The sequence below is a fragment of the Cyrtonyx montezumae genome, unplaced genomic scaffold (genome assembly GCF_038088225.1).
Source record: "Cyrtonyx montezumae isolate F1298 unplaced genomic scaffold, pur_monq_1.0 scaffold_23, whole genome shotgun sequence".
NCBI classification, from domain to species: domain Eukaryota; kingdom Metazoa; phylum Chordata; class Aves; order Galliformes; family Odontophoridae; genus Cyrtonyx; species Cyrtonyx montezumae.
This window is the reverse complement of record NW_027071970.1, coordinates 5,090,646-5,111,590: the sequence shown is the minus strand read 5'-3', so window position 1 is coordinate 5,111,590 and position 20,945 is coordinate 5,090,646. Positions and strand designations below refer to the sequence as shown.

General features: G+C 42.8%; 1 protein-coding gene across 1 annotated transcript in view; it reads left to right on the top strand.

The window, feature by feature from the left end:
• The window catches only part of ZNRF3 (zinc and ring finger 3), a 71,040-nt gene extending 50,915 nt beyond the window's left edge, over positions 1–20,125 (top strand). Inside the window, exons 3-9 of the mRNA XM_065738960.1 lie at positions 9,228–9,302; positions 10,819–10,950; positions 11,884–11,994; positions 12,700–12,867; positions 14,669–14,771; positions 15,221–16,966; positions 18,003–20,125. Of these exons, the coding sequence (XP_065595032.1) occupies positions 9,228–9,302; positions 10,819–10,950; positions 11,884–11,994; positions 12,700–12,867; positions 14,669–14,771; positions 15,221–16,966; positions 18,003–18,046 (2,379 nt within the window). The 3' untranslated portion in view covers positions 18,047–20,125. The remainder of the gene's footprint in view (positions 1–9,227; positions 9,303–10,818; positions 10,951–11,883; positions 11,995–12,699; positions 12,868–14,668; positions 14,772–15,220; positions 16,967–18,002) is intronic.
• Positions 20,126–20,945: the final 820 nt, after the last annotated feature.

Below are 20,945 nucleotides of genomic sequence, written 5' to 3'. Positions count from 1 at the left end.
GGGCCATTCATCCTTATCCTACTGAGCTTATTACCCAGGCTGATTCTTTCTGAGGAAGAAGGCACACGTTTGAAGATCTCACTGAAGCACCAGCAGTGTTTTCCTGGACACCAAGGGAGTCTTACAAGCCTTTGTTTTGGAGACTGAAGTCCCATTCTGGGAGTTACTTGCTTATTCTATATTAGTGGATACAGATGCTCTTCACTGACAGAAGTGATGGATGCTCCAGGGGGAGTTTGCAGCATTTTGTTTCTAATGCATGTAGAAGTGAAAATATTTTCACTGTTTGACAGCTCACTTTGGCTTCTATGAGATCTGTCTGACTGTACTTGCACTGACTATATGCGGGTACATAGTAACACAGATCACTGTGAGATCTGTGCAGATGCTGGGCATATGAAGGCAGGTTTGGGAAGCAAAAAGCTGAGGTGATTGTACAAACATTTGCTTAATAGGTTCACTAGTGATTCACATTTGATAGTCTTCAAAATTTGAAGACTATCTTGATGAATTTTGGATTATTAGGTGGTGGTATAACCTGGCATACAGGAAAACTTCGAGAAGTCTTTAAAGTAATGGCCGTGTTACAAACTCCAACTCAACATCAAAGATCAAATGAGAGTTCAGAGGACTGAATGGATAAGCTGCAAACTGCTTGGGTTCCATCACTCTCACCAGGGAGAGATCAGTGGCTGCCCCTCTGTCTGCTCCCCAGTGTTAGGCAGCTGTGCTATAGGGACAACTACTTGTAATCATCTTGGCTAATAATTTCTTTAATTTTTCCTACTTCTCCAGCACCTTCCCACGCTCTCTCAGCACTACCGTGTGTTGTATTCAGTATCAAAAAGGGCCATAAGAGAGGAGGACAGACTCCATAGCAGGGCCTGCTGTAATAAGACAAGGGGAAATGGTTTCAAACTAAAAGAGTGGGGACTGATTGGGTGTAAGGCAGAAGTTGTTTATAATAATGATAGTGAGGCTCTGCCACAGGTTGTTCAAAGAAGTGGTGGTGCCCCATCCCTGCAGATGGAGCTGTGCACTAAGGGCAGTGGTGTTTCTCCCTAAATTGAGGATTACAGTCAGGAAGAAGCCTTACATTAGCATAATGCTTTGAGGCCTTACTGTCTTACTCTGATACTGTCTGCTGTTACTTTGAGACAGAAATCTGAAAGTTCCTTTTTCTTTATCTCAGAACAGGATTTGAAACGGCATCCTGCTCGTGCTTTGCTTAACCCAGTGTTTCTGGACTTACTGGGGAATTGTACATTAACCAACTGATGCCTCAGCTCTGTTAATTTGTAACTTTTCCTCCTTTTCTCCTTCCAGTGGCCTGGCTCTCTAACTGTGGTTGTGGCTCAAGGGGCAAGGTACTTTTGGTGAATGTCAGAGCCTGATAGCATAGGAGGGGTAGAAGGGATGACCTGTATTGTGCAGGTGTTATTAGTCCATGTTCTCTGTAGCTCTGAGAGGAAAAAGATGTTTGGGAGCTTATTGAAATTAAAAAGTGTATTTGACATAATGCTGTGGGGTTTGTGCAAGATTGGCAGTGATAAGTGGAGTACAGAAACAGACATACAGATCTGTTATGGCAGAATGTTTCTTTGCCTGTGGCTGATGTTCCATGTTTCTCAAGTAAAATGGGTTTTATTACCTAATTTTTCAAGTGGTGCCATTCCTATCGTTAAAATCTAATGTTACGTCTATGTTCATGTCTCTGCTTTTTCAGCACACTTATAGCTGCTATCTGTACATTGGGGCATGCGGTTCATGCATCCTGCTCAGTTTATAGTAGAGTTCTTTAAGCTGCAAGATGAAAACTGTGTCCCTTCAGTTGTATTCCCTTGTGGTCAATATTGCTGAGATCCTTGACCATTCCAGAGGAACAAATAAGACACTGAATCTTCTCATCAAAAATCATGTACCTTGGAGTACGGTACAAGCAAATGGATTGCTACTGAGTGTTGATTACATTATACCAGCATGCTATGTGAGAAGCTGGCTGACTTCTTCAGAGCACCCAATACAGCTGATGATACAATCAACTACAGAAGGATTTGACCTCATACAGCATGTGTAATCCCACTCTTTTGGCAGATTAATGACCCCTGAGTCCACAATGTGGAGTTCCCACATGGAATGTTGGGTCTGGTGGGCTGTGTTAAATGGAAGATATGCCTCAAGTTCAATAAATCTTAATTCACAGAGAAACCAAGGGAGAGAAACCTCAAAAGCTGACAGAAGTACAGGCTTGGTTAGGCTGGCTCAGTTATCAGCTAAATGAGGATGTATAAACTAGTTTTCTTGACAACTCTATTCACTTAGAGCAGAAGTATTATCATATTTTCTGCCCCCTTGGAAGGAGATATATTTTAAAACAAGAAGGAAAAGAAGAAAGCCCCAGTTCTACTTAGTAGAGCTGTGCAATAAGGCCCAGCTAATAATGCATACTGGGCACCTGATGGCATATTTAGGTAGTTTGCTAAAAGAAGTTCACTGGCATTCTTACTGTAGTTGCTACCTAAACTGCTGCCTAATCCTTCCCTCCCCAACAATTATTTGCACTGAGAGAATAAATCAACTCCTTTGTGTGCCACGTGCTATAGATATAACTACTTGTTTGTACTTACAGTGCACTGAGTTTTAGAAGCCAATTCCTGCAGTTGGATGAATGATCTGTAGAGGCTCATCCAGGAAGATACGTAGTTCTTAATGTGAGAACGTTTGTGAAGCCAAGATACTAACAACAAGTTATGTCTGTGGCTCTATACAGGCAGTGGATACTTTGGCAGCATCCTTCCTTTCTATCAGTTTGTCAGTTTAATCTAGGAAGTTAACTTAAAAAATATGCTGTATTCTTGTGTCTAGATCTCCATGCAAATGAGAACAGTACAGAGATGCTGATGAATCCAGTGTGATGTGTTTGTAGTACAAAAAAAAAGCCTTTAAAATGTATAATAAACACACTGCATATTTCTGTTTCCATGTATCTTTCAGTAGAGGAACCCTGATAAGGTGAGAGGCTGGTGATGTTTAAGGGATTGAGGGAAGGCAAATTCAAAGGTGGTATTATAGCTCTGATTTTAGAAGCACCTATGTCCAATGTTCAGTTATGAACAAAAGTCTACCTTATGTTTGAATAAATTCTAATGTAGAACTGACCTCTTTTTTTAATAGAGCCCCTAGATCTTTGTCTTCCTTGTTGGACTTTTTTTCCCTATTATTGTTAACCTATTCATGTTACCTAACCTAAGTAGATAACAAAACATAGATTTTAGCAGCTTGTTTTTTCTCGACTCTCTGAGGGGAAAACTCAACTAACTTGCTTGATTGTTCCATGCCTAGTTTATGATTAACTGAAGTATACTTAAAGCATTTTTAACCTGTTAAGTACCGTGTCTCAGACAAAGCAAAATAATCCAATAAGAATTGCTGTGAAGATTGGAAAATAGAAATCTTAAATAATTTTGTTAGTTAGCTTAATTCTTTAATCAAGATGAGTAGAGATTTGTGCAGTTCTAAGGTGATCTTTTTGCGTGTGTTTCTGGGGGGAAAAAGTCACAGCACTCGAAACCAATACAGAAAATATTAGTTGAAATGGATTCTGTGTCTGTATGTAGGTAAAATCAGTGTATGGGACAAATAATGGATCAGAGGGTTGGAGTACCTTTGTGAAGAAAGGCTGAGTGAGCTGGGGTTAAGCCTGGGGAAGAGAAGGCTCCGGGGAGGCATGGTGCCCTTCAAGTACCCGAAGGGGAGCTGTAAGAAAACTAGATAGATTCTTTATGAGGGAATATAGTGATAGGACAAGAGGTAACAGCTTTAAACTAAAAGAGTAGAAAGAGATTTGATATTAGGATGAAATTCTTATGATGATGACACTCAGGAGCAGGCTGCACAGTGGAGCTTCAGGTGGGTGCCTCATCCAAGGCCAGGCTGGATGGAGTTTGGATGGCCTGATCTGGGGGGAGGTGTCTGCCCATGACAGTGAGTTGGATCTGGATGATGATCTTTGAGGTCCTTTCCAACCCAAACTGATCAATGATTCTGTGTTGGAGTACAGCTTGCAGTATTTGCTGATGTGATTGTAGGAATATGTTGCTGCAAAGTTTTCAGAGCAGTTATGGACTAAAATTCTTCACACATCCTTTGCTACCTTTGTTCTCCAGATTGCTTGGATAAACATTAAATATACATATCATGCCTCATCAGGTGTTTTCCTTCACCTGTATAACCACAATGTTAACATGCTGTGCATGGACCTCTTCCTGTTCTTCCACCCTTCACGCGACTTTAAGCATTTGTTCCTCTCCTCTAATTGTGCTTGTGCGTGATCAGTCTGTTATCTGCAACCACTGAAAACGCCGACTGTGACTCTGTCTTCTCTGGCTCATTTGCACAAAGCTGGGAGTGGGTTAAGGCTCATACATTGGATGAGAGCCACTCTGTGAGCAGCACAGCAAGAACCTCCTTCTTTCCCATGGATTCCAGGCAGTGAAATAAGGTTGTGCTTGTCAAATATGACACTATTTGACTTGTCTCTATTGTGTAAAGAGCTCCTTACAGAACGGCTGGGGTTGGAGGGACCCCTGGAAGCCATCTGGTCCAACCCCAGCTTAAGCAGGGAGGCACAGTTGCCCAGGAGTGTCCAGGCAACTTTTCTCCAAGGATGGAGACTCTGTAACTAACCTCTGCAGGCAACCTCTGTCAACTGTGCAGTGAGAAAGTGCTTCCTGAGGTCCAGATGGAATAGAAGTGTGAGTTTGTTATGGGAAAGTTAGCTAATTGTGCCCATGTCTGATCCTGCACCTATCAACTACACAAGCATGTGCTTAAATGCAAAAGATGTAAACTAAGGACTGAGTGCCTTACCCAGAGAACAGGTTCTGCTCCACCCCCTGATTTTTGTTTCCAGAGTGTGACCATCTTCCTATTGTATAGCTAACTTAGATTTAGTGTTTCATTATCCTGTGTACTTAAGGACAAAAGAAGTTTGGAATTGCCGGTAGATGGCTTCCTGAAAGCTGTTAACCCTAGTCCTGCTTCTAGGTGAAAGGTGTGCATGGTACCCTCTAAACGAGAGCTTTTTGCACAATTCAGCTTTGTTTCCACCTGTCAGATGATTAGCTGCTGATATGCACAGAAGATACAAAACCTTTCTGTATCATCAGTCAGGATCACAGAACCATAGAATGGCTGGAGTTGGAAGGGACCCCCAGAGGCCATCTGCTCCCACTGCCCGCGGTGCACAGGGACACCCACAGCTCCATCAGTGCTCACAGCCCCATCCCCTGACTGTGGGTGTGTGCAGGGATGGGGCACCACCACCTCTGTGCACCCTGTGCCAGGGCCTCACCAAAAGGATGTGGGAGTGCCCTTCAGAAAGAGTGGAAGTTGAGATGGTGATGCTTCCGTGTGGTGGCCCTGTTGTACAAACAGGTCAGAGTTCACTGTTCCATAGTGTTGATTTTTGAACTCTGAACGTAAAGAAAAACTGGAGAATGACTGTCATTGTGAACAGAAAGTAACTACTAAAAAGTAACTACTAAAATTACTGAAAGTGCCATCATCTTGTTGTTGTTTTTTTTTTTGTATTCTCATTTGCAAAAGAGGAGGATACTATGATACATACTGTGATGAAGTAACATGTCATTTATTTTAAACCATTGAAGAGAATTGATCTCAGAAAGTTCTGTACTTGGCATCTTTACTGCTTTTTGGTAATTGCGTGGAAATTAAATTGAGGAAATAAATGTTTGACCTTGGTGTTATGAAGGTAAAGCAGATAGCAGTGCAACTTCTGTTTCTCCCCCTCTCCTGACTGGTGTGTGTCTTTTTGGTCCATGTTTTGGCCACTTTGCTCAGAAAAATGTGTTTAGGGGGCAGTCTTTAAAGTGTTGAATAGTCTGATGTGAAAAAGTCACGTGCTTGTTATAGACCGGGATCATTTTAATTGGGACTTGTATCGGCTACATTATTCTGAGCTATTTTGATTGTTAGGGTGTGGATGGGGTATTTTCAAAGGCGTTTTGGCTATAATTAACCTAAGGGTTTGGGGACAGAGGAAGGCAGGGCATCCCTGCAACTCAGCCCTGAGGTTTTTGGGGTTGTGGGTGCTCTGTGAGTCCCCAGTTTGTCCCCTCCAACCAATGGGAAGGAGAATAACAGATGAGAGAAGCAGCTCCGCTCAGGCCTCAGCCTGCTCGCACTCGTTTGCTTCTCAACAGAGCACTGTGGTTTTAAAAACGAGTTTTAGGAGAGGAGGAGGAGGAGGAGGAAGGGGGAGCGGCAGGCTGTGTGGTGTGTTTGTGGCTGCTCTCTGATCTCTTGCCAGCAAAACCTGGAAGGTCAGGCCGGGCTGCCGCCAAGCGGTGGAGCTGGAGCCACGGAGCGCTGGAGCGGGCACCCACCATGTGCTGCTCCCTGGGATGGGGCTGAAGTGGGCACACGTGAAGGGTGGGAACCCCCTGAAGTCTGCACACTGTGGTACTGGTCTCATTCCAAAGATATGCCTCGGTGAAACCATGCTGGTTATCCCCTCTCACCTCCTTCTTCTCCCCGTGCTTTAGCATAGCTTCCAGGAGGATCTGTCCCGTGATCTTTCCCAGCACTGAGGTGAAGCTGATGGGTGGTTGGTTCTCTGGGTTGTCCTTTCTATCCTTCTTAAAAACGGGTGCAACGTGGCTTTTTTTCCAGTTACCAGCGACTTCACCTGACTGCCACAACTTATCACTCGTTCATCTTGGAGACACCCAAGGTCAGGGGATGGGGCTCTGAGCACCTGGTGGAGCTGTGGGTGTCCCTCTTCACTGCAGGACAGAGGGACCAGGTGGCCTTTAAGGTTCCCTTCTGATTCAAATGATTCTGTAATTTCAATCTTCCATGGTACCAATAAATCAAAATATTCCTGTGACGTATCATTATTAATTTTTAGAGTATTGGCTTGATGCTCAACTGTTAGTGGGCTTAAATAAAACTTTCTATGAATAAGTGTTGGGAGCAACAGAAAATCAGGTAGAATGACAAGGGAAACCCTTTTGGTAGGTATGGTGCTATTGTTGAACAGTCTTGTAGAAAATGTTTCAAGTTGTATTACTTGAGATTCTTTCCAGTTTTCTTATACTGCTTAATATTGAGACATGGGAGAGGATGTTATCATCTCCAGCACTGTTTTTGAATCTAATTGGTGCTTTTAATTTCTAGCATAGAATGGCTTAGGTTGGAGGGGACCTTGAAGATTACACAGCTCCAACCCACTGGGGCTGGGTGCGTCTTCAGCTGAGGATTCCCAGGGCTCATCCACAGCCTTGGCCACCTCCAGGGATGGGGCACCAACAACTTCTTTGGGCAGACTGTACCAGCACCTCACCACTCTGAGTAAAAAACTTCCGAACTTCTATAATCTCCATCTCCCCTCTCAGTTTAAAGCCATTCCCCCTTGTTTTATCACATCTGATTTTGCAGTATACAATATAAAAAATACAGGTTCCATCTCATTGATGGGATCTTAATGAATTGCTGTGCTGTAACTGCTCATTTGATGTGTTTGCAAATGAAGGATTTTTCTGAACCGACCTCCAAATCCTTTATAAGAGTATTTTCAGAGATCAAAGCTTGTTGGCTGACCACTGTGAAAGAACAACCTAAATTCCCTGAACAGTTCTACATACACTGCATGTTTGTAAAAGATGCCTCCTAGGGAAACAGGGATGAGTTTTCACCTCAGGGCCACATCTCCTCAATGGAGAATGTGTACTGAATTCCTTTTAACTTTTCCTCCCCAACAGCTACTAGTGATTAGCCAGGTGTGCTGACTTCAAAGAGGACAAATACCTGCTGCTCTGAGAAAGAGACTCCGTCTGGGTGTTGGTTTCCCTCATGTGCTGTCTGATGGGTTTTGTTACTTTTAAAATAAAAATGAAATAGAGGAATAGAACAAAGAAAATTACCTGAAGACGTTCAAACTCACAGTTCTGTTACGGTCAACAGTCTTAGTAACTAAAGACTTTTTGCAGGATCTGATAGTCATAGAACAAGGGGGAATGGCTTTAAACAGAAAGGGGGGAGGTTGAGGTAGAACGTCAGGAAGAAATTCTTCACTTGAAGGGTGGTGAGGTCCTGGTACTGCCCAGAGCTGTGGGTGCCCCATTCCTGGAAATATTGACGATCAGGTTGGATGGGGGCCCTGGGTAACCTGAGCCTGGTTGGGAGCACCCAGCCCATGGCAGGGGCTTGGGGCCGGTATCTCTAAGGTCCCCTCCAAACTAAGTCATTAAATGTTAAAACACTGTGTGATGTTTCATAATCCACCAATTTTGGACGCTGCTTTTGTATCTCAAGTTCAGGTTTTGCTAGTCTTTCTGCAGAGACAGTGTCTTCTTGTTTAGCCTGTGGTGGTGGAGGAAATAATGGATAAATAATGCCTTGCAGTCTGCATCCAGCAAGGATTTGAGAAGTTTCTGGCAGTGATTGCTCTATGGAGCCATTGAGCAACACTGGAGTGAAATGTAGAGGCACAGTGGCAGAAACTGGTAATGCTGTCCTAACCAAGGAGGATAAAGTACTCTTTTTAATGTATCCCAGAAAATTTTTGTATCTTCTAATGTCTTATTTTGCACTGTTGATAACTCCAACTTTGGACCTTGTTAGATTAAAAGCTTTACATTCAAACAGCTCTGACGCTGAAATGTTATATGCGACCGTTCTGACCCCCAGTGGTCAAAGAGAGCAATGTTCTCCGAGGACCCAAAAATTCAGGCACTTTGTGCACAGCTTTCTACCAAGAGCTTGTCATGGCCTAGGACACCTACAGAGCATAAAGAACCTGGTCTACCTTTATTTTCTACTCTAGTAAACTTGCATCTCCACCCCAAATCACAGGGTCGGCAGTTTTGGTAGTGCTCCCAGGTAATAAGGATGGGGGGGGGGGGGGAAGTAAAAACATTGTATTTAAAATCTTTAGGGTCTAAATCACATCTGAATTCATTTTAAAGTTTGTTAAAGATGGAGTTTCAGTGGGAAAAAGGAGAGACTGCAGAAGCTATGGTGACGTTTAACTGCATTCTACGTTGGTTCAGTAACTTTTGTGTTTGCAATGGCTGTCATTTATTTTAACTACACAGAATCTAACAGTGTTAAGTTCACTGTCCTGAAATGAAGAAAGGGAGTAATTTCGGAGGTAACTGTTATCTTCTGGGATAAGTCTGAGGCTGCTGTCTTTCTTATTGCAGGCAAAAAGAGCCGTGCAGCGAGGAGCCACAGCGGTCATCTTTGATGTTTCTGAAAACCCAGATGCCATTGATCAGGTATGAAGGAGGGAGCTTAGTTTTATTATACCCTCTGTTGGACTCCTTTAGAACTGCAGAGGGAGGAGGGCAGGACAGGCAGGCCTCTGAGCACAACTACCTTAAGATGTGCAGATTCTGACTAATGTGGTGCTGTGCTTTTCCTGCTTACCTTCTGACAGGCAAGAAGCAGTGGAGATGCTGAAAATGATAGAAGAGGGGTGTGGAGAGTTAGATTTTTCTTCTAGCCTTTGCTGGAATGCACAATCCAATACTGGTACTGCGTTTTTGAGAAAGGATAGAGGCAGATATTAGTGGCCTCGAGGCAGTGAGGTTTCTTCACCCAGATCTATGTGTGGGTGTTTGGCCGTACCCAGCTTGTGATCAGCAGTATTGTTGAGCAGCTGTTATTTATAGGATTGCAAAATGGGCTTCCAACTTGGTTCAATCAAATTCCTACCAAAACCAAAAAAAGTGCAACTGTTTTTTCTCATTCACAACTGTTGAATTTTGGCCTAAATATGGACAAGCAGAATTTTTCTTTTTTGAGGGGGTCACTGTGTAAGTTCTGTCTTCGCATTTGAGATGGGTGAGATAATATTTCTGTGAGAAGCTTTGACAAGATCCTGCCAGCCAATTTCGAGTTAACTGAGTAGAGATAATAAACTTAACAAGTATGAAAATAGTCTACATTTGGTTTAGTTTTCTTTTGTCTTAAGAGAGCTACAGCAGAAACAAGTGAAGCGGAATATTTTCAAATGCAGCCTGAATTTCCTGGGGAAAGAGAGACTATCTGTGTTTACATTTTAAAAGCTGGCTTTAATTATGGAATGAGCATCTGTTGGACAAAGGAATGTGGACTCTGCAGTAGGTGCTTTGGGAGCTGTGATCTGGGTGTACATCAAGGCTACAGGCTTAATTTTGCAAATGTTCTCAGGGTTTTTTCCATTTTATACACCAAAAATATCTGCTCAAGGACATTATCTATCTTGTTTCAGTCTTTTTTCTGTATTACAACTTCCAATTATTTTCAGCCATCCATCCGTCTCTGAACTTACAAAGCTGAGTTGCTGCCTCTTTGTGTCTTCCATCTACTGACAGCAGCTCTCCTTCCTTGACTGTTGCTAATTAACTGGGTGCAGCAAGCCACAGTAATTGGAAAATTAGTTGATTATTGAGTATTCTCATGCACAAAGAAAGTGGAACGAGGTTAGTGCAGCAGCTGGCAGTGTAGGCTCTATTACGGGACAGAGCAGCAGCTTATGCAAATACAACCAGAAGATGAATGACAAGACCTAGTTTTATACACCAGCCGTAAGAGGTACTTGATTGACTGCCTTCTCATGCAGTTCTGGACATTTGAGTTTCATGCATTTTGATTCTCAGCCAAAGGACCTAAGTGAACTCTTAAGTTTGTAGTAGAGAAGAACAATTGGTGCTTGAATCGGTTCCGCTTTCATGTTCATTTGGCTTTTCTTTCCGTCCTCCAGAAGGGGAGAAGTGCTTGTCCTTCTGAGTAGATTTGTTGTTGTTCTAGCTGAACCAGGGCTTAGAAGACCCTCTGAAGAGACCAGTGGTGTACGTGAAGGGTGCTGATGCTGTCAAGCTAATGAACATAGTTAACAAGCAGAAAGTGGCACGAGCAAGGATTCAGCATCGCCCCCCACGGGTGAGACTTTAAGAAACTTTATCTGAACGTTGCATTGCTGTTACTTGGTGTAGTGCTTGCTAACTACAGAGTACGAAGATGTTTTGATGCTCCCCGTAAGAATTAATAGATGAGAAATTCTGTTGGCCTAAATAAATTGAGGAACTTTACTGTGGAAAAGTAGCTACATTTGATGTAAGTGTAGAATCCACAATGTGGGACCTCATGTCTTCTATATATATTCTTTATTATTTATAAATGGCTAACAGTTTTACATGATAGAGGCTTTCCTTCTTAGTTGTGTAACTTAGTTACTGCACGCACCTAGCAGTTCAGGTTTGTAAGACAGTTCAGGTTTAAGTAGTATTTCTTGAGTACTTTAAACATGGGCTAGTTATTGTATGTTTGGTAGTTGTAGTTTTAATATTAAGTGTTATTCTAGAGATTCTTTTTTTAGCACACCTCGTATGTAGTTTACATAAGAACAACAAAAGTAGAGGTCAGCAATGACCCAGTTACTGCTTTGTTTTTGTTTTATTTTCAAGGAATATTTCTGATAAGAAGTGAGAATGGTGAGAAGTGCACCATTTGCTGAAGATATAAATATTCATTTTTGCTTGCTTAGATACATAAGAAAACCAATAAACCATGAAAATTTGTACTAGTATAATTCAATTTAAAAAAAACAAACTGTTATTGCATAGAATTAGTCCAGAGCTGCTGTGAATCTGATGTTTCATGAGTGGCACTGAGTGTATTTCATTCACTTGCAGTAACATATGTACCTCAGGTTTGTCCCATAGAATCCTCATTAATGAGCAGAGTGCATCGACTTAGCATTATCTATATGTACAAGTGACATTGACCACTGAGAAAGTAGAAAAGAGAAATGAGCAATAGATTTGACTCTGATATAAAGATAGGAAAAATAATAATAATGTTCTAATTTTTAAGCAACCCACCGAGTACTTTGATATGGGAATTTTCCTGGCCTTCTTTGTGGTTGTCTCTCTTGTTTGCCTCATTCTTCTTGTCAAGATAAAACTGAAACAACGACGTAGTCAGGTAAGAGCAGTAATGGTGCATTTATTGAATGTATTTGTTGAAAGTTAGTTTCTTTTACTTTGTCCTTTTTTCCTTGCAACCTTTAGGAATACAGTGCACTAATTTAGAATAGCCATCTTTGTGGAAAGGTTTTTATCCATGGGTGTAGATCTTTGAAAGGATGTGAGAATTTCTTTAAAGGAGATCTACGCTGACCTTTCATGTCCCTTCAGTTAAATTCAGACTCTGAGCATGGAATGAACCATTTAGCCTTTGGGAAGGAAAAGCATTTCTGTTTGTTCAGAGGTTGAGTATCAGTAGCACTGATGTGCTCCAAAAGAAGTCCAAACTTTTGTTGACGTGTTGTGGAGAGATTATAATGGTTTAGAAGAAATCAAAACTCAGTAGAGTAATATCCTTTAATTCTTAGTTGGAGAAGGTTATGAGGTGTAAAATATTGATATGAAGTATTTCTGGATGAGGTATTTTTTTCCTATCGGATGTGAAAGAGAAAGCAAATAGAAGCTAGTGGACCCTGAAGTTTGTATTTGTAAACTGCTCACTACGTGGGTACATATGTATAAGGAATGCAAAGCACTGTGCATTGGTTTGAGCCTGCTGTGATTTGGTAAGCTGCGTTAATTTGATATGGTGGTCTTTTCTTTACTACTACACTACAGTCCCTTATGCAGCAATGTTGCCTTTTTTTTTCTTCTTATGTTCTAGAATTCCATGAACAGGCTTGCAGTGCAAGCACTGGAAAAAATGGAGACCAGGAAGTTTAAATCCAAAAGCAAGGGACACCGTGAAGGTAGCTGCGGTGCACTGGATACACTCAGTAGCAGCTCTACCTCTGACTGTGCCATCTGCTTGGAGAAGTACATTGATGGGGAGGTAAGGGACAGAAAATTTCTTCAACTTAGGCTGAGAATGTAGCTGATTTATTTTAGCCCTGTTGTTATACAGCTAGGTGCTGGATGCATTGCATGTTTGGGCTGTATCACTTGCTGGACAGATTACATTGAGCAGCCAGCTCAGCCTCCATTGCACTCTGCACTTACCAATGTAAATCTCGAGGGCTTTTCACTACACTGCAAAGTGAGAGCTGAGGGGGTCTCATTTTGCAGTTGATACCTCTCTCAGGCTGCACTGATGGGAAACCAGAGAAAGGAGGGAGCTCCAGAACAGGAGCCAGTTCTGGCCTCCTGGTTACCACCTGTGTGTTGATATCAGTGCTTGCCTTCTCTGACATAGTTCTACTCAAAGGAAGCAATGGAAGGATGAAATAGAAAATAGGCCCCTTAAGATAGAGCCAGTCAACAATCATAGCTTCAAACTTCCATATAAAAAATGAACAGGGGACATTTTAGTCTGAAATTATGCCAGAAAGATCCGTCCTGTTTAAAGGTGCAGTATCTGAGTGCTACAAGCAGAAATTTAATGAAGTCAGCTAATGGGAAATTCATCAAAGTAGCAAAGATGAGGGCAGACTTCAGAAAGGTTGTGCAGAACTGACAGGACGGTCCATGAATTCACTAACACAGAGAATAGAAGAACAAATGGTAGCTTCACATCTATAAAGGGATGGATTGTGAGGTGAGCATTACTGTTCTGGAGCACTTGCAGATGTTTTACTTAGCTTTGTGATAGCAGCTCAATACTTTACTGCACATCAGGCAACTCAGATATTAGAAACGAGAAGCAGAAGCATAGAGAACTGAACCGAAAACATAAAAATGCCACTGTGTAAGTTCAGTTGTGCTCACACATGTACTGTATCTGCCACTCGTTTCACAAAAGATGTGTTGAAAATGAACATGTTTCAGAAAAGAGATCAAAGATTTGCCATGGTTTGTATACAAACATTGACCAAACAGGCTAGGACTGTTTAGTCCTGACCTGGAAGAATGATTAGCTGGGGAAAGAGGGAGTACTATATAGTGTATGGAGAACTTGAACATGAATCAGATGGTGTTTTTTTGTTGGTTTGTTAGGTCACTTGGTTGTTTTTTCCATACAAGATTGGTTCTAGCAGTTTCATTTGATGGCACTCAATCAGAATCAGAATGTTGTATTTCTATGCTTCCAGGTAGTTAGCCCTCTGGAATTTCATTGCCAAAGCATGCCACCTATTCAAAACCTGAGCTCAATGGAGGATTCGAATAATACTTGGAAGAATGGTCTTCTGAGGTTCTCTGTGCTGATAAATACCCAACTGGCTCAGGAAATTCTCTGAACAGATGAAGGATGGGAGTGTTGGGCAAGGGGAATAAGTATCACGTGTGCTGTGCTGTTCTTGCTTGACCCTGGGCCTTTTTAATTGCTAGTTGTTGTAGGCAAGATGTTGTTAAATTGACTCCATTGATTTTTTAAGTACATTCCATGTGCTGGAGATGACTTCAGTACTTTAGGATGGGTTCCCCCAAGGCGTTAATGCATAGGACACACAGTAAAAAGCACCTTGAAAAATGTAGGCTACTTGCAGTGAAGTTCTAACATGACTGTAGACCACTTTTTCAGAGGCAGTTTATCCCTCACCACTGTGCTTTTGGCTGAATTTGTTTGGGTTTTTTTTTCATTAGTGTGTCTTAGAGCAGGAATCGAGCTATGTTGAAAAAAAAAATATAGGAATAAGGTGTGAGGATTTCCTCATTATGCATCAGTACTTTCTGTGTCCCTTCATGTGTTCCTTTAGGAGCTGCGTGTCATTCCCTGCACACACAGATTTCACAAGAAATGTGTGGATCCTTGGTTACTGCAGCATCACACCTGCCCTCACTGCCGCCATAACATCATTGGTAAGTGTTTCAAATGAGATGGGGATGCTCAGCAGTATCATGGATTTTGGACTTCAGGGTTCACAGCATGAAACAGAAATTGTGCCTGTACATAAATCTCTGTAAAGCCCATAGATGTACTGCATTGCAGCAGCTTAGAAATGAAGTTAGGGCTGTTTAAAAAATAACTGCATACCCTAGAATAACAAGCCACATTTCTGTTTTTCTCTTGTTCTTGGCACTGTGCTCAGCAGAGAGCAGCATTGGTCAGCCTTTGAACACAGCGAGGACAAATAAATGTAATAGAACTAATAATACTTGAATTTTTTTGTAAGTTTGAAAAAATCTTCCATTAACACTGGTTTATGTAAAGTAATGTGTAAAGCAAAAACAACAGCAGTGACTGCCAGCTTTGCTCTTAACCTGGAAGATCATACTCCTACCTCTCCACTCTTCCTTCTCTCCTTCAGAACAGAAGAAGGGAAACACAGGTCCGGTCTGCCTGGAATCCATCAACTCAGCACGCAGCCGGCAGCAGAGGGTGATTCTGCCTGTCCATTACCCAGGCCGAGTGCACAGAGCAAACCAGATAACAGCATATCCTACACGGACGAGCATGGACCCCCATGGAAATCCGATCACAGTGCTTACAGTTGAGCGACATGGGGAACAGAACCTCTACCAAGCCCAATCTGCAGCCTATATCCGAAGTTATCAGCCTATTCATTTAGACCATGGTTTAAACACACACCACTGTAGCCTGGAGCATAGGGCTTATTCTCCTGCACACAACTTCCGACGACCCAAGTTTGGAGGACGGAACTTTTCTAAAGCAGCGTGCTTTTCCCAATATGAGACCATGTATCAGCACTACTACTTCCAAGGCCTTAGTTACCCTGAGCAAGATGGACAGCCTTCAACTGGCCTTTCCTCAAAGGGTCCTTCCCGTGCCTTTCAGCCTGGTAGCAGTATGCTTTTCCCTCCTGTGGTACACGTAGTGCCCTCCTCTCACTTGGAGAGTGGCAGTACCTCCAGCTTTAGCTGCTATCATGGTCATCGTTCAGTGTGCAGTGGATATTTAGCTGACTGCCCTGGGAGTGACAGCAGCAGCAGCAGTTCTGGTCAGTGCCACTGCTCCTCTAGCGATTCCATGGTTGACTGCACTGAGGTCAGCAACCAAGGTGTTTATGGGAGCTGCTCCACCTTCCGCAGTTCTTTGAGCAGTGACTATGACCCATACATCTACCGCAGTAAAAGCCCTTGCCGAGTAGGTGAGGCTGGTGGTACAAACAAGGGTGCAATTGTTCTCTTGGAGGACCCCCACCAGGATGAGCTTCCAGCTCACGGTCACAGTCTGGTGAGTGCTGACTGCCGGCCTGTGCCAGCTTCTTCCTCAGGGGACCAACTGTCTAATTGCAGCATGGATATGAACTATAGCAGTAATTCCTCACTAGAGCACAGGGATCCAAATGGCACTACCTCAGAGGGAGGACCTGAGGCCGCTCCTGGTGCTACCTTGGATGTTAAAATGAACTGGAAGAATCCAGAGATAACAGGGCCGCTTATGGAGCAAGCGTGCACGTGCTGCTTTGAACTCCAGCACTCTGCCCTGGAGCCTAGAAATGGGACAGCTGACTGTAGTGCACTCTTCCTCAGCTCTCCACTGTGGGGGGCATGTGGCCCAGGGATAGAACCACAGTCAGGGAGCACCCAGGGCTTGTACAGTATTAAATCAGACCACTTGCATAGGACAGATAGGGTAAAATACGAAGGGTTGCCATGCTGCTTCTATGAAGAGAAGCAGGTAGCCTGTAGTAGCAACAGTGGCAGTGGAGGTGGTGGCTGCTATACAGAAGACTATGCAGTGAATGTGCAGTACACGCTTCCTGATGACACCTTGCCAAGCTGTTATAAGGGTGTACATGATCTTGGTCAACGCATTCCCATCATTCCTGAAGACAGAGACTGTGAGCTAATTCTACCTACAGAGTGCCAAGGGACCCACACGGGTGGCTGTAGTTCCTGGGATGGAACATCTGAGCTAGATACTTACCTGCACTGCCAAGGTATAGGAGAGGTACAGGACGAGAGGGAGATGTGCTATGAGGCAACATCTTTCCTACGTCAGAACTGCTCTCAGGAAGAGGAAGCCAGAATGCTCTTTCCTAGTTCCACTCCAAACTCCCAGAAGTTGACAGCGACCACGCAAGTCACAGGTAATTCTGTTTGCTTTTTTTGGTTACTCACTACATTTCAGTCAAAGCATATGAAATGCAAGATCCCTGCTGGGTTCCCAGGTATGTGCAGCCTTAATGATTACTGCCATCTTTTGCATAAGAGCAGGTTATCAAACAATGAATCCTTCCCTAACAGTGTTCTTCTCTTGTTAGCTATGCTCGTTTGGCCTTAGCTAAAGGGATAGAAGATGATAGTTAAGAGCTTTCATTCTCATACTGTGTGGGGACTAACAGTACCAGGTCCCCAAAGCCAGGGACATTGTGCCAGTCCTGGAAGCTTTGACATGTTTGAATGGATAGTGCCAAAGTAGGCAAGGCCGGAGCGTCAGGAGAGGACTGACAAGATGGAGCTGAAAGTAGGAGTGTAAACCTTGGAATTGCTGTAGGAGAGTATGTGAGAAAGCCTCTGCTATTGACTTGTACAAGGGGAAAAAGAACCACTTGTGGAACAAAGGGGATTCTTCCTTACCTGTCTTGCTTAAATGAGTTAATAGAAACATAGGGTATCTTAGGTTGGAAGGGTCCTTGAGGTGTTGTGTAATCCAACCCTTTGCTCAAGGCAGAGTCAACTCTGAGATGACACCATATTGTTCAGTTTCTCAGATGAGACTTTTTATGTTTATTCAGTCAGATCTTGACAAACTCCAGAGGACATAGACTGCACAGCCTCTCTGTCCCCTGCTCCACTGACTGACTGTGCTCATAAAGGAAAGTTTCTTTTTTTATCCAGTCTGAACAGTTCATGTCTCAGTGACAGCCTGTTGCCTCTTGTCCCCAGCACATTGCTATGAAGAGCCCAATTCCATCTCCATGACAATCGTAGAGTAGGAATTGCAAACAAACCCTGCATCCTCACCCTCTTGTCACAGGGCTCAGTCCTCAGAGCACCTGGGCTCTGTGCTGAACTTGCTCCAGTCAACCACTTTTTCTTGTACTGGTGGACCCCAAGCTGGACGCAGTAGTCTAGGTGCGGTGCTCTTCACTTTTAACCAGAAACTTTGTCTTTATCATTCAGGTGCTGGATCTCATCCCTTGGAGAGAAGCCAGACTGGTGACTAGACTTGTCCAGATGACACCAGGTGGAGAAGTGGAGCTTATCACAGACTCCAAATTCACACGGACTTCAATTTGTTAAGCTTTGACAAACACACAAAAGTGGTAATGTGGAGAAGTCCCTCCCCCACTTCCTCTATGTCCACATCAGCTTGATTTTCCTCTTTCTCCCTTTTGCCTGAAGCCTTCAGGCCTCCGTTGGTGTGCAAAGCCCATGTGGGATATGGTGTGGAGCATTCTGAACTCTGCTGCCATTTCTATATTAATGACAAAATGTTATTTATATTTTCTTTTTAGAAGTGACTGTGTCAGCTCTTGCTGAGAGGTGACACAGTGTGTTAAATAAGCCAGGCTATGTGTAGACGCTGTTACCTCCTACTTAAAGGAGTCCAGCCTTTGATAAGCTCAGGGCTACACTTGCCTTAGAAACCAGATAGCACCTTGAAATAAAGTAGTCCAGAGGGATACAGCTGCTGAATGGATGTTCAGATATCAATTAATCCTAGTAGCAAATCCTAGTAGCCAGCAAGTTCTATGCGTGATTTTGAGAGAGGTAAAAGGACTAGACTGTCTCCTTCCTCTCCCCTCCCCACCTTTTATGCTGCTCTGATGATTTGGCTAGGAAGAGTCTCCAGCCATCATGATTAGTTTTAACAGATTGGGGGTAGGGATACTGTTAGCTCGGGTTGTTCATATTCCCATCTCCTGCTAAAACATGGACCTCATTGTATCTTCTGACTGGTGAAGAATGTTGAGGGGGGAACCCTTCCCTCAAACAGGTGGTAGAAGAAAGGGTTTAGAAAGGGTGAAACCTTTGTAGATAGTGAATCTTGCCTTCCATAGGAAGTTTTACAGGCACTTGTAGCCCCCCTCATGGCTGTGGGAAATGCTGGCATACGCAGGACCATCGAGTTTGCAGGGGGCTTGTTGCTTGCCTGGCTCATGTTGGAAATAGGTCAGAATCTGTCCTGTTTCCCTATAGCCTGCAAGCATGCCTAAGGGCAGCAGTGCTTGTCAGCCACTGCACGTGGGAAAATGAGGACTTGCTTTAGTCGTTGTTTCCTTCTTTGCTGTGGTTGATGTAAGCTTCTATAGATTGATCTGTTTTAAAGGTTTCTTGGGCCCAGCCAGTTGTGCTTCATTTTCATCTTGTGTACAGAGAGTTCTCTGTACTCCATTAGCCTGGGCACATACTTTTGTTCTTGTTCTTGTACTAGTGGGGACATTTGTTATCATGGGATAATTATGTCGTCACTTCTGATAGCAATTGTTTCCTGTGGAAACAGAGGCTTCTGAGTAAGAGGCCACCATAGCATGGTTTAATTGCCTGTCATGCTGCATGTGCCTGAGGACACAGTGTCATCCTGCCTGGTGTGTATTCACAGCAGGAATTCTCCTAAAGGGAAACTACTTTCTTAATGCCCACACTGCCAACCTTCTGCAAAGATTGGTCTGAAGTTCAGTATGTGTTGAAGGTATTTAAAAGACATGAAAAAGAGTTTTATGCTTCACATGTTTTCAGCCATGATGTCCTTGACAGCACTGGGCTAATTCTGAGTACTAGAAAAGATAACTTCTTTTCTGTCTAGTCCCAAAGGAAATACTTTATAAAAAGCAAACAAGAGACAACAAATTAGATTGGCTTATTTACTTTTACTTTCCCTACTTGATAAATTAGGAAAAACACAATTCTGTTGAAAGGAGCTTCTGTTAGATCTCACTAAATGAACAGATGCCCCAGTTCAGCTGCTCAGAGAACCAACGCGAGCCAATGTCTGCGTAGAAAACTGAAACAAAAATTGCAGTAAACGTATTTCCTGTGTGTGAAGTTTATTGAAAACTTATTCATTCTCTGAATGACTGTAGTAAGTGGTATGTTAGGAGAAGAAACTCTACAAGGCTTTTTATTTTTTTTTTAGAAGTCTTAACCTTTCTCCTTCCTCCACTCCAACAAAAAGCATTGTACACATCGTGGTACACCGCCCAGGTAATCTTGTTTGGGGTTTTGTGAGGTGCTCTGAGGCCACCTGAGATGTACTGTGCTCCGTAACTGCACGGTGCCCTGTGATGAAACGTGGCTCTAAAGGTGTTCCCAGATGTACTGACCTCCTTTGGTGTAGTGGGGCTCTCTGCCAGTGCCACAGTCCCTATAGAGATTCCCTACGCTTGGTTTCTGCGTTTGGCTTTATAGCCAACGTGTAGTTCATCCTCAGTATGTCTGTACAGCTACAGGCCAGCTGCCATGATAGGTGGTTTTTATAACAAAATACCTTCCTACTACTTCCATGAACAGTTGTCATTGTGTTTGGCTCATGAGGCACTATTTAAAATGTTTTGTTTTTTTTTTAAATGATCTTATAGCACTTAAAATTGTTTTGTATAAAATTTGCTGTAAAGATTTGTAATATGGTCAAAGGGCTCTTTCTCCTTCATTACCATTTTTTAAAATGTTTTAAAAGCTAGAAAGCATCTTGTATATATTCTGTATATGTATAGCAGCACATTTCATTTATGGAAATATGTTCTCAGAATATTTATTTACTAATATATTTATCTTAAGCCATGTTTTATGTTGAGAGTGTGTGACATTATTGTAATAATCATTGAAAATCACTAACACGAGGCCCTGTAAATACATGATAATTGCACACAAAGATTTTACAGTACTTGCCGACCAAAAATGATTTAAGAAACGTTGTAGTTACCTGCAGTTTTGTAAGAAAGTGTACAAATGTCTGTATTAAAAAAAAAAAGGCAAAAACACGCAAAAATACAGTTTTATTGCATACACGTGTGGAAGTTGTCCTTATTTGTAGGGAAAGGACACAGCTGTGCTCCTCCCAGTACTGCCCTACATGGACTGTAACAGCAGTACTCTTCATTTGTGGAAGGACAGGTAGGCACA